The sequence below is a fragment of the Trematosphaeria pertusa genome (assembly GCF_010094035.1).
Source record: "Trematosphaeria pertusa strain CBS 122368 unplaced genomic scaffold BU26scaffold_8, whole genome shotgun sequence".
Taxonomy (NCBI): Eukaryota; Fungi; Ascomycota; class Dothideomycetes; order Pleosporales; family Trematosphaeriaceae; genus Trematosphaeria; species Trematosphaeria pertusa.
Window position 1 is genome coordinate 700,088 of NW_022987219.1, and position 10,927 is coordinate 711,014.

The 10,927-nt window shown below is 55.1% G+C and overlaps 6 protein-coding genes across 6 annotated transcripts; 3 read left to right on the forward strand and 3 right to left on the reverse strand.

Moving 5' to 3' along the window:
* Positions 1-88: 88 nt before the first annotated feature.
* BU26DRAFT_326110 (uncharacterized protein) lies at positions 89-1,926 on the reverse strand. Its single transcript, XM_033822126.1, has 2 exons — positions 239-1,926; positions 89-171 (listed from the first exon to the last, which is right to left on the reverse strand). Exon 1 carries the CDS (start codon positions 1,475-1,477, stop codon positions 311-313), a length of 1,167 nt encoding a protein of 388 aa, XP_033683047.1. The 5' UTR covers positions 1,478-1,926; the 3' UTR covers positions 89-171; positions 239-310.
* Positions 1,909-3,176, forward strand: BU26DRAFT_565462 (uncharacterized protein; the record flags this gene model as incomplete). Its single annotated transcript, XM_033833401.1, has 2 exons — positions 1,909-2,313; positions 2,370-3,176. 2 exons carry the CDS (start codon positions 1,909-1,911, stop codon positions 3,174-3,176), a joined length of 1,212 nt encoding a protein of 403 aa, XP_033683048.1.
* A 321-nt stretch (positions 3,177-3,497) lies between these two features.
* BU26DRAFT_519817 (short chain dehydrogenase/ reductase) lies at positions 3,498-4,790 on the forward strand. Its single transcript, XM_033829150.1, has 4 exons — positions 3,498-3,571; positions 3,625-3,691; positions 3,738-3,868; positions 3,928-4,790. Exons 1-4 carry the CDS (start codon positions 3,545-3,547, stop codon positions 4,711-4,713), a joined length of 1,011 nt encoding a protein of 336 aa, XP_033683049.1. The 5' UTR covers positions 3,498-3,544; the 3' UTR covers positions 4,714-4,790.
* Positions 4,791-6,462: 1,672 nt separating this feature from the next.
* Positions 6,463-7,523, reverse strand: BU26DRAFT_605583 (uncharacterized protein). Its single transcript, XM_033835602.1, has 3 exons — positions 7,301-7,523; positions 6,953-7,235; positions 6,463-6,893 (listed from the first exon to the last, which is right to left on the reverse strand). The coding sequence occupies exons 1-3, from the start codon at positions 7,342-7,344 to the stop codon at positions 6,591-6,593; spliced, it is 630 nt and encodes a 209-aa protein (XP_033683050.1). The 5' UTR covers positions 7,345-7,523; the 3' UTR covers positions 6,463-6,590.
* Positions 7,504-9,382, forward strand: BU26DRAFT_605584 (uncharacterized protein). Its single transcript, XM_033835603.1, has 2 exons — positions 7,504-7,746; positions 7,806-9,382. Exons 1-2 carry the CDS (start codon positions 7,714-7,716, stop codon positions 9,282-9,284), a joined length of 1,512 nt encoding a protein of 503 aa, XP_033683051.1. The 5' UTR covers positions 7,504-7,713; the 3' UTR covers positions 9,285-9,382.
* Positions 9,383-9,524: 142 nt separating this feature from the next.
* Positions 9,525-10,865, reverse strand: BU26DRAFT_595898 (uncharacterized protein; the record flags this gene model as incomplete). Its single annotated transcript, XM_033834957.1, has 5 exons — positions 9,525-9,892; positions 9,954-10,180; positions 10,238-10,315; positions 10,377-10,469; positions 10,543-10,865. 5 exons carry the CDS (start codon positions 10,863-10,865, stop codon positions 9,765-9,767), a joined length of 849 nt encoding a protein of 282 aa, XP_033683052.1. The 3' UTR covers positions 9,525-9,764.
* Positions 10,866-10,927: the final 62 nt, after the last annotated feature.

Below are 10,927 nucleotides of genomic sequence, written 5' to 3' on the forward strand. Positions count from 1 at the left end.
GGTCTTTTTAAGGGACTCGCTTCGTGTAGAGCGCTATCACCACGTGCTGATTGCTAGCCGTGAGCCGCGTGGGGCGTGAAACGAAACAGATTCGACTTCCGAGGCTTCTGGCGAGGTTGAAGGATGAAACAGATCCTGGCACAGCAGACTGTCCTTGGCCCATGAGCGTCTCTAGTTAGTTGAAGCGTGAGCCTGGTCATCATCCTGCTGTGCCTCCGCGGCGTGCTGGGTAACGTACGCTCAGACTTTGCAAGGCTTGCACTGATTGCTAACGAGTTCTCTTGTGTATGCTCAAACCTTTGTAGCTCCTTCAAGTTGGTTCGAGGGTATCTGGCGGGAGTGTTTCATTGTGGACGTCTGAACTTCTGAGCGACCGCTTTGCCAATGCACTTCCTTCAGGCCTTCCCTTGCGCTTCCTCGAGGGGCCGCGATCCGGAGCAACATGCGTGTTTGCCCACTTCTTCACTCTCATAAAGGCCGCGACAACGGCGCCAGGTAGGGCACCCAATTGGTAACTGGATATGCCGCCACCGCTCATGAGAACCTCAATGGTCGTCTTAACTCTGGTAATGGATGGGTTCAGCGACTGTCCGTAGACGGTGTCTCGAAATATGTTGAGGGCGATGTTGCGCAGAAGCAGTATGTCGCCCACTCTGACTCGCTCCAGTGTCTTTACGAGACTGATTTCTCTTGAGCCTTGTAAAGAGTTGCCGTCGGTCGTCGGCCGACTCCAGAACGATACTTTGAAGCCTGACATGGTGTTGTCCGCGACGGTAATCTCGTGAAGATTCATTCTATGGCCGCCTTTCCTGACGACGACTTGCCGTTGCTCAGGCGGTGCCGTTAGAACGCACAAGAAGTTCGGGGTCGGCGTCTGTGGGTAGATTGACCGCAAATGTTGCGGGCTGGGAAGAGCAGCCAGGGACGTGAGCGCTAATGTTGAAGGGATTTGCACAGGTAGATTCTGGTTACTGGCTGTCTCAAGACCATCCATGTCCGAACCCGTTGTTTCGAACGAAGTGCCTAGGAATGAAGACGAGGAAACAGTGTGGTCAAGCTCAGCCTCGGCGGCGAGTTGTGATGATAGCAGGGTATCATGGAAGATGAGGGAATGTTGGACAAAGTCTTGAATACCCGTGTACTGATTGTGGGGAGCCAGTGTCGTGTCAAGGTTCGTGGTATCCTCTGGTATTATGCTCGCCGCATCTTCCACGTCGGGGATCGAGAATGACAGATCCGGATTGCTTCCGTGGACTGGGCCTACTGGGAGATACGGCTGTGACCAGCCAGTACGGAGACGCGTGTCCTTGGCTGCAAGGCGTCGCCATTTCAGCGGAGGCGCAGTGCCTTGCTCCTGAGAGGACTGATATGGTTTCTCATAGAGGAACTGCTCGATCTGCTCGGCGGCGAGCAAGGTTTCCGGGCCAAAGTCGAGCTGCTCGCATAAAGGAGCCCCGTTGAGCGTTCTCAGCCTCATTGGTGGACGTGCGTTTCGTGTTTGCGCGTCCCGCAGCGTTGACGTGGGCGTGTACGAAAGGAGACGATTGCTGCCTGAAGAGCTTCGGTATGTTTAACCGGGTCTGATGCAGGCAGAGGCCAATGAAAAGGGACGAGATGGGAGTCGGAGATAACAGTCGTTGAGGTCGGAGATGAGGCAAGGCCGAGCAGCGTCGCTCCCGAGCCGGAGGAGCTAGTATTCACCGGCCACACATCCGACCTGACTTTAAATGGCCGACGACCCTCGAGGAATGCCTTGAGAAAGTAATATCCTTCGAGACGCTCTTCAGACGTTGAAGGACGGTGCTTCGTACAACGACTGCCGGCTGCCGAATGCACACATGCGTAATCGCGCCTTAATTCCGCTATAGTCTTGGCAATCTTATCAGATTATAAAGTTCCGACACCCCAATGGCTCCCCCGGACGCGACACAGAAGCCATTCAACGCCTATAGAATGTCGGCGGCTCTGAAGAACATCTACTACAGGCTCACTCCGTCGTCGTCTAGTGTGTCAGTCGCTACACAGAAGAACCCGGGCGAGTTTTCCAAAGCGCGGACCACCGACGCGTTATTCCCCACCACCGACCCCGCCGTCGACGGAGAAGACTGTCTGCACGACTGCGCGAGCTGCACAATCAAATACCCGAGCAAGTTCTCGATCGACGAGACAGAGGAGCTGTATGGCCACGTGAAGGGCTGGAGCACGCATTTGGTCGTAGCCACCGGGAAGACGGACTGGGTGCGCGATGTCGCGGACGAGAAGGGGAGCATCATGGAGGCGGTGGACAAGGGCCACGTGAAGCCGAGCAACGGGGTAAGCTCTCCTCGCCGCATTCCGCAATTGATGCTCATGGACGCTCGGGCGATTAGAAACTCATGCTTTCGGCCTCCAACATTCCCGTCCCCGAGCATTCAGACCACAGCACCACGGTGCTCCTCCTTCCTTCGTTCCAGTTCATCGACAACGTCACGCCCGAAAACACGCCCGAGCTCATCACCGGCTTCGTGAACAAGGGGCCGACAAACACGTCGCCCCTTCGGCGCGCTTCCAAACGTACGCCTTCGCCGGAACAACTTTCCCGACAGAATGCCGAACCCTCCTCCGCCGACGCCGCACCTGCAATACCGCCCACAGTGTCCACGTCGAACCTCAAGGCTCGACCGTGTCCACACAAATATCTCATCCTAATGTGCAGTCAAAAGACCCGCGACGCGCGCTGCGGCCAGTCCGCGCCCCTCCTCCGCCGCGAATTCGAGCGACACTTAAGACCTCTAGGCCTGTATCGCGATCTGCACGACGAGCGGCCCGGCGGCGTAGGGATATACTTTATAAGCCACGTCGGCGGGCACAAGTTCTCCGCGAACATCATGGTGTACCGCAAGGCATCTGCCATAGAGCGACCGAAGCAGCTCAACGGCCATGCCGACGGGCTCGAAGAGACGCTTGAGAAGCTCAAAGTGGAGGACGACAAGGGCAAAGAGGTCGTCCTGGATGTGAACAAAGCGCAGAAGGAGGAGGGCAACGGCGAGGCAGCGCAGTGCATCTGGCTCGCCCGTGTCCGACCAGAGGACTGCGAAAACATCATCAGGTACACCGTCCTGCAAGGCAAGGTTGTGAAGCCGGCATCCCAGCTGAGAGGAGGGTTCGACCGCTGCAAGCAAGTGGTGAGCTGGTGATATCTGCGCATCTTTTCCGACTTGGCATCTTGAGCGTTAGGTGCCGCATATAGACATACCGTCTAGACCTTTTAATAGAGCAGTATAGCATTTCGCAAGGGGCGCTATAGGTGCAGCTCCGGGATAGTCTGCCTGCAGACTGCAGTGGTTCGAATGTGCCTCGAGTGACACGACCTGCAAGTGGTAGGCTGTTCCCCTAGAGATTAACGAAAACGCCTCGCCCCCAAGAAGGCTTGCATGCCGAGCCGCATCATGGAAACGCTCATGTCTGGAGCGGCGCAAAATCTCTCATCCAACAAAATAGAAAACCTCTCTAGCTATATTGCAGGTGTCTCTCAACGGCATACTTTTTCGCGACGTACCTCACCATGACGAAGGACAACATGCGCGGGCAGGTATTGTTATCTAGGCGCCGACGACGCTTTTCCGATTCTAACTTGATCGCCAGACCGTATTTATTACTGGAGGCTCTCGAGGCCTAGGGAAAGAAATTGCGAAGATCCTCGTCTCTCGGGGTATGTGAAGTCACCCACGCGACGAGCAAGATACTCATATAACAAGGTGCCCACGTCACCATCTTTGCTCGCTCGCCAGCAACACTTGAGCAGGCCAGAAACAGCATCATCGCGCATAGGCTTGATCAGCGCCAGGAAGTTAATGCGGTCTCCGTGGACTTGAGCGATGCTTCCAAGGTCTATCACCTTTTTCCACTTTCGCATCGGGTTTGCTTTATCGCTGAACCGCTGTACAGGTTGAAAGCGTCTTCAAGTCCCAACCTCGAACTCCCGATGCGTTATACTGCGTTGCCGGCGGCAGTGCCGCTGAGTGTGGTTTCATGACGCAAATCCAGCCGTCGGATCTCGACACTTGCATGAAGAACAACTACTTCACCTCAGCATACGCCGCACAAGCGGTGCTTAAGTCCTGGACTGCGAGCGATGATGCCCCGGCGAGGGAAACACTGAATCGCAAGGTACGGCGGATCGTCTTTGTCAACAGCGTAGCGGCCCTGTGTCCGCTGCCAGGCTATACAGCCTACGCACGTGGGTCTTCAATGCCAAAAGAAACGAGAGCCTCTTCATGCTCATTTCCCGCAGCCGCGAAGTGTGCCGTCCGCGCTCTCGCCGACACGCTGAGGATGGAAGTCCTGCGCTACTCCAACTCCGCCGTAACCTACAAGATCCACTGTGCATTCCCTTCGAACTTCATCTCCGAATCGTTCATCGAAGAGCAGGAGCGCAAGCCCGCACTCACCAAGCGCATCGAAGGAACAACGGGCGCAATTTCAGAGCTGGAGAAAAAGTTTCCCTCCGCTGAGAAGATGGCGGGAAAGATACTCGCTGGGGTGCAGAGCGGCGATTTCGCTGTCTGTGACGACTCCGTCGAGAGCGGGCTTTTTTGGGCGAATATGGTTGGGACGTCGCCGAAGCGGGGGTGGGGAGTCGTGGATTCGCTGTATGCATTTGTGGTTGGGTTGTTCGTTTGGCCGGTACTGCGGAGGTATTTCGACTCTTTGTGTAGAGCGGATGGCGAGTAATACCAGTACTTCCCTGGGTTGATGAGTCTGAATCATAGTAGGTACTGTACCATTTGAGCAATATCGCTATCTTTGAGCAAGACGACCCCCTAAATCAGGCCAAACACTGCGCGCCGCTGTGCATCTCTCTGGATCCACAAATCGTAGGGAGTGTGGACGTTTTTCTTGAAATTTGATCCAGGGTGATGAGTGTAGCTGCATACGACTGAACACACTCAAGTGGATCGGGTGCCCACTGCCAGATCATATTGAGCCTGACGAAGTGGAAATTGAGGTCCACACAACCGGTTTGAACGTTATAATATGTGCAATTCACAGTGCGTGGCCTCCTTCACACACACACACTAATCCGCGTTAGGGCGTTCTTGTTGCTCTCAAGATCATAGAATACCCTCCACCTACACTCGGCTGGGAAGGGGCCGGTATCATTACGCGAGTTGGCGCCGAAGTCAGTGATATCAGGGTGAGCGACTGTGTAGCTGCATTTGGTCCCAATATGCTAGCAACCATGGTGACGGCGAAGGCAGCTGGCGTCTTCAAGATACCTGACGCTATGAGCTTGCGTGAAGCCTCGTCTACGTTCTTCTCCTATTTGACTGCGGTCTACTCTTCGATGACCATAGGCGGTCTCGAGAAAGGACAGGTATGTGATTTATTTCCTCTAATCACCAGATGCCTAACAAATCATAGTCCGTACTCATACACAGCGCATGTGGCGGTGTAGGCCTCGCTGCTATCCAAATCACGAGATTGCTCGAATTGGGCATTTACGCTACCGTTGGCTCCGAAGAGAAGACACAATTCTTGATGCTGAACTACGGCATACCAAGGCATCGCGTCTTTGGCTCCCGAGACGCGTCTTTTGAGAAAGGGATGATGCGCGAGACACATGGCAAAAGTGTTGATCTGGTCCTGAACTCCGTCGCTGGTGAGCTCCCCCACGCGTCGTGGAGATACGTCGCCCAGTTCGGCAAGTTGATTGAGCTTGGGAAAAGAGGCCATATCGGGCATGGTAAACTCGATATGGGGGGTTTTCTGGGAAATCGCTATTGCTCTGTCTACATGGGACCTTTCCCGTTCATCATCAAACTCTGTCTCGGTATGTTATTGAACCTTACGGCTGGGTGGCTATATACCACAACATCAATCCCTTCCAGTTTCGGTCTCTGCCACTTCCACCTCGCTCAAAGCATACGTCGTGAGCGTAAGAGAGACTCCCTCTATCCTCAAGACGTCGGAAGCTAGCTCCTTCTTCGCGGTCGAGATCGGTAAGAAGCTTTCCCAACTTCTACTCTAGCTAGAGGAAGGCCTACACCTCAGCATGTGTTTTCCCAGGCTAGGAGTAGACTCGCTGTTAAGAATTGAGCTAAGGTAGTGGTGGAGCGAGGTGTTTGATTTTGACATCAATGTGCTAGAGATGCTAGGAACAGGCACGCCAGACGCACTGGGGAAGTTTGCAGCTGAGGGCTTGTTGAATCAGGTGGTGGAGTGAGGTCCTTGAGGCGGTGTCATGTAGGGAGGGAGCTCCTCACATGGATAGCGGGGTTCATGCTTGACTTTATAAACCAGGATATTCCTCCAGATCGCTGAGCCTGTTTACGCAGGCGTCAAGTGACAATTCTCTGATTCACCTTGAGTGGCGTGTACGGATCCGTTATCTCGAGGTCCTGTGCGTACTGACTAAGTATTTTGACATTGGCAAGATGTTTGTAACATGATTTGGCAACAACAGCTTTTCGATTGCGAAGTGATGCATACGGGTTTGAATTTAAGCGGCAGGGGCAAGAGAAGTTGCTCTGCCTTGTCTTACTTGCAAGTAACGGTCAGGCTTCAAGCAAAGCAGAAGGAAATACTGCGGCAATGAGCTTATGGCTCGACTATTTCGACAGCCTGATGTAGCCCGCCGCTCGCAACACGCCATGGAAAGCAGCGCTCAGCACCATGGAGATCATGAGGAACCACGGAAAGATATCCATAAGCGTCTCATGAACGCTCTCGCCGCAAGCCCAGCCCACAATGAACGCGCTCGCGGCCCCAGTAAGAACCACCCAAAACTGGTATCTATCGGCCCTGTGGAGGTGGTAGAATCCGTGCATGGCTGCGCTGTAGACGATGCAGGCGGCGAGGAGCTGGAGGGGTCCCGGGTCGCGGACGTAATGAGGGAGTTCGGCTGTGTCACCCTGTGCGTGGTTAGTATTGGGCTGTTTTCTTGACAATAACGTTGGAATATTGGGCTCACAGAGCTATGTGGCGTGGAAAGCCGGCCGATGATCTTTTCGAGCAGCCGCAGTATCCCGTTGCTCGGATTCCTCGCGGGCAGATTGCTATTGAGGAGTCGCTGCGCTGTTGTCGGGTTGTGGTACTTCTTCAAGACCAAGATGGGCGGTGCTGCCGCGAGCAAGGTGACTGCTCGAATGGCCCATCGAGGTCTGCGAGCCATCCCCAAATTTACGACACTGCTAACACGGGAGGCTCCAGGAATCCACCGTGCTCGGAGCGGTTGGGTGCTGCGATAGTTGGAGCTGCAACTTGGAGTCAGCCACGAGGCTGAGGCTTCAGCGGGCTTGTATCTCTGGAACGACTTTACCTGCGTCTGTTGCCGCCTTTCTCGGACATAAGCTCGGAGTCCATGGTGTACGCTTGAACAACTGTGAGAATTCGGAGAAAGCGCACTGAAGAGGTTGGCGACAGGCTTGATATCCAGGTAGCGGCTGCAGATGAGGGGCATGCTTCCCTTATGTCATCCTCTCCCCGCGGTGCAGGTGCACAGCCTGACTTTTCGAGGACTCGACACCAATATCAGCTTCCGACCCTCAAGAGAAAGCTGAGGTCGTCTCCATACTTTCAATCCCCGCGACGACGCACGCAATCCCCGCGGATACGCCCACCTCGCTACTTTCAGCCTTCCGTAGGCTTATAACCGCAACCACCCCTCCGGTGGAATCCCTCGGTCTCAGCGCGACACTGTTGACACAAAGTTTACTCAGCCAAGCAAGCATCATGGGCCCCTCCGAGATACCGGGCAAGGTCGATGTGCGTACGGACCCTCCTTTCCCGGCGGCTGCACAGCAAGCTAACTTGGATGCATGCAGGACCATGACCACCTATTTCAAGTGGCGGCGAACATGGGGAAACGGTTCGACTTCTCCCTGAACGTACCGGCGATGACGTTGGATATGATTTGGTGCTCCATTCTTACCGAAGTCTCCATCTGCGTGGGAGACAACGAGGAGGCGCTCCGGGAATATGATAAGCTGGCCAGGGAAGCCGTGGGTCTTATACCGGTTGACCCCACCTTGGATGGAGACAAGTGGGTATACAAACACCTGCTGCTCCTCACTGAGGCCATGATTGAATGGACAGCTCGCGGGTTCAGCGGGCGCGAAATGTTTGGCGAATCCAAGCGTTTCGAGATGGAGCTAGTCCAGCACATGGAGGCCTACCTGAAGGGAAAGGGCCTATTCGTCAATGGGCTCAAGGCTACACCACAGCCCAGCGATTCACTCAAGGACTTGATCCTGCATGCTCGAGTCATGAGGAAGGCCCTGGAGCTGAAGGACGGCAACCTTGGAGCTCACATCATCGTCCTCTCGCGCCCGGATGATTACGTACCCGTTTGTTCTACCGAGCTTGGAGCCTTTGCGAAGCCTGAGTACGGGCCGACGCTTGCCGACACGACAGTGAATACCGCCAATGAGCCAGGCGGCGGGAAGTTCCTCCACAAGTTGGTGGGCGCCGTCCTTGACAAAGTGGCCATGGCGAACAACCAAGCAAAGTATGATGAACCTGGGGCCTGGATCCCAGAAGACGGAGTCGCTTTCCAAGGCGGGCTACGGGATCCGACCGATATCTCGCCCACCATCAAGAAGCACGTCGTCATTTTAGGGGAGCCAAAGGCCGAGATCCGCCAGCGTAAAGATGCACCGGATCTGTATGGACAGTATCAAGCCGCCATGAAGCTCCATCCGTTGGAATGGGCCGACCCCAAAACATTCACGTTCAACGAACGAATGTTGCGGAAGGAAGACTTTGGATCGTCAGACGAACCTGCCAAGAACAAATACGTCACGTTTGGCAATGTTGTATCTGCGGCGGGACGCTCCCTGCTCCATAATCCCCGCAATGCCGCTATGCTCGGGGGTATTGCAGTCCTGGCGTCCCTTCCAGGTGCCGCTGCCCAAGCGCACATCTCAGACGCCGGAATCCCGGCCGCCAACGCTTTCGCGGGTGGTTTCGGTCTGGCCATTGCCGGTTTCCGCGACGGCCGCGCAATTGGAAATGCCCTGTATTACTCTGTTTACGGCGGCTGGGGCCTTACATGCGCTCTGGCTATCGGATTTAGCGCGTCGAGTGTCATCCCTGGGAAGAGGTCCCGCTACCTTGGTCTCCTGGCGGCGATTGAGGGTTTGGTTCTCGCCGTCATCGCGGCTTCCTCCGCCGATGATATGGACCACATGCTCGAGCGTCTCAAGACGTGGACCCCGCTGACTACTCTGCTATGTGCCGGCGCGCTGTTGATGGGCTTTGACCGCATCCAGGCCAACGGAGACCATCGCGCTCATGAGTGTTGATGGGCTATGATCGAGACGGCAATAGGAAGGATTGACAAAGAGGATAAAGACTTCGCATTTGATATAAAGGACGCATGGGAAAATAGACGATTCCGAGCTCGTATATGAGCTCACCCTTCCCATCGAGTGCCGTCTGGCCATGTGCAACGTTGGAGTGATCCCTAGTGTTCTTAGAACTGCAGCACATGGAACGTTACTTACGCAGATTCGTTCCTCCTACCAGCGGAAGACCGACCGAATTGTCGACATCGCAATGGATATCCGAGATTTAGAGAATTGCTGGTAGATATCTCCGTTACCCTTTGGACAGGCACCACTACGGTAAGGCTCCAACCAGTATTAGGGGGAAAGCTAGGGCCCCTATTTAGCTAACTTCTCCAGGCCTATTAGAGGTATAAGCTCTATTTTCTAATTAGCTATAGAGATAGACGCAACCTCGAAAGCTGTATCACCTATCAGGGCTAAAGCAGAGATATTCTATCACTGTGCCTGACGTTGCCGCTTTCCCATTCGTGCGAACATGTCCGACCCTTTTTGGTTCGGAACAAGTGTGTCAGCAAGCTTGAAATCACTGTCTTCCCCTTTCTCCACCACTGTCTTGGCGGCACCTGTGTACGGGCAAAGGGTTAGCTTCGTACGTATTTCTCTCCCACGGAAGCTGTTACTCACCCAAGCCCCATTCCCGAAAGTTGCCGTAGATGGTTTCGTAACAGCCTTTTGGGGCGTGGTACAGCTCGTGCATCACGCCCACGTAGGGATACTTGCCCGCATTGTAGCCGTCCTGGCCGACGCGGTGGGCTGCTGCTGCGGCGAAGGCGTGGAGGCCTTTTAGGTCCTGGGTGGTGGAGGGGTTAGTGGGGTGTTTGAGGTGTAGGACTATAGAGGGGATTTGCTTACTGCGAACAAGTCAGCACAGCTCTATCACTCCTCGTACCGCAGTCTTGCTGGCGTACCTCTCCAGTACGTGATCCACACCGTAGTCGTTCCCTCGCCGTCCGACGTATCGCCCAACGTGCCCGTCCTCCCGAGATCTAGAACGACTTAATCAAAAGGCCCGCAGTAACTGTAGTAGGGAGGGGAAGCGCCTTGCACCCCCATCTCTCGCGGTTCTTCTCCGCCTCGCGCCACATGTCCTTGAACACGACGTCCAGCGGCGTCGTACCCGGCGCCAGCTTCCCGAACGGACTGTACTTTGTCAGTACATGATTTCTGCACCACACCGCGGCTTAAGCCAGCCAGTGTCCAAACGCAAACGCACTGATTCAGCCGCGCACCCAGCACAAACACCACAACGCCATCAGCCGCCTCAGGCAAGCGCGTCGTAAACCGGCCCCGCTTCACGTCGGTAAACGACGAGCGGAAGACATCGCGGCTGTCATAGGCGGATTTGACGAGGCAGTATGCTAGCCAGAGGAGAGGCAGCGTGGCGCTTAGACGGAGGGGCAGGTATGCTTGGATGAGGAGCTGCAGCGCGGCGCCGAAGGCGAGGAATGTGGGGAGCGAGAAATCGGTCTTCTCGAGGATGTCGTGGAATTGGGCGTGGAGGTCCTGGGCGCCTTGGAGGAGGGCGCGGAAGGCCATGGTGAGGTGGAATAGTGATGGTAGTGCTGGGGTGGAGATGGAAGTTGGGGGAATTGATGCTT

Coding starts and splice junctions, on each gene's coding strand:
- BU26DRAFT_326110 (XM_033822126.1), bottom strand. CDS start 1,477: ATGAGGCTGAGAACGCTCAACGGGGCTCCTTTATGCGAGCAGCTCGAC.
- BU26DRAFT_519817 (XM_033829150.1), top strand. CDS start 3,545: ATGACGAAGGACAACATGCGCGGGCAG. Junction 3,572..3,624: donor AGGACAACATGCGCGGGCAG/GTATTGTTATCT, acceptor CTTGATCGCCAG/ACCGTATTTATTACTGGAGG. Junction 3,692..3,737: donor GAAGATCCTCGTCTCTCGGG/GTATGTGAAGTC, acceptor TCATATAACAAG/GTGCCCACGTCACCATCTTT.
- BU26DRAFT_605583 (XM_033835602.1), bottom strand. CDS start 7,344: ATGGACTCCGAGCTTATGTCCGAGAAAGGCGGCAACAGACGCAG. Junction 7,236..7,300: donor AAAGGCGGCAACAGACGCAG/GTAAAGTCGTTC, acceptor TCCAAGTTGCAG/CTCCAACTATCGCAGCACCC. Junction 6,894..6,952: donor TTTCCACGCCACATAGCTCT/GTGAGCCCAATA, acceptor AACCACGCACAG/GGTGACACAGCCGAACTCCC.
- BU26DRAFT_605584 (XM_033835603.1), top strand. CDS start 7,714: ATGGGCCCCTCCGAGATACCGGGCAAGGTCGAT. Junction 7,747..7,805: donor AGATACCGGGCAAGGTCGAT/GTGCGTACGGAC, acceptor GGATGCATGCAG/GACCATGACCACCTATTTCA.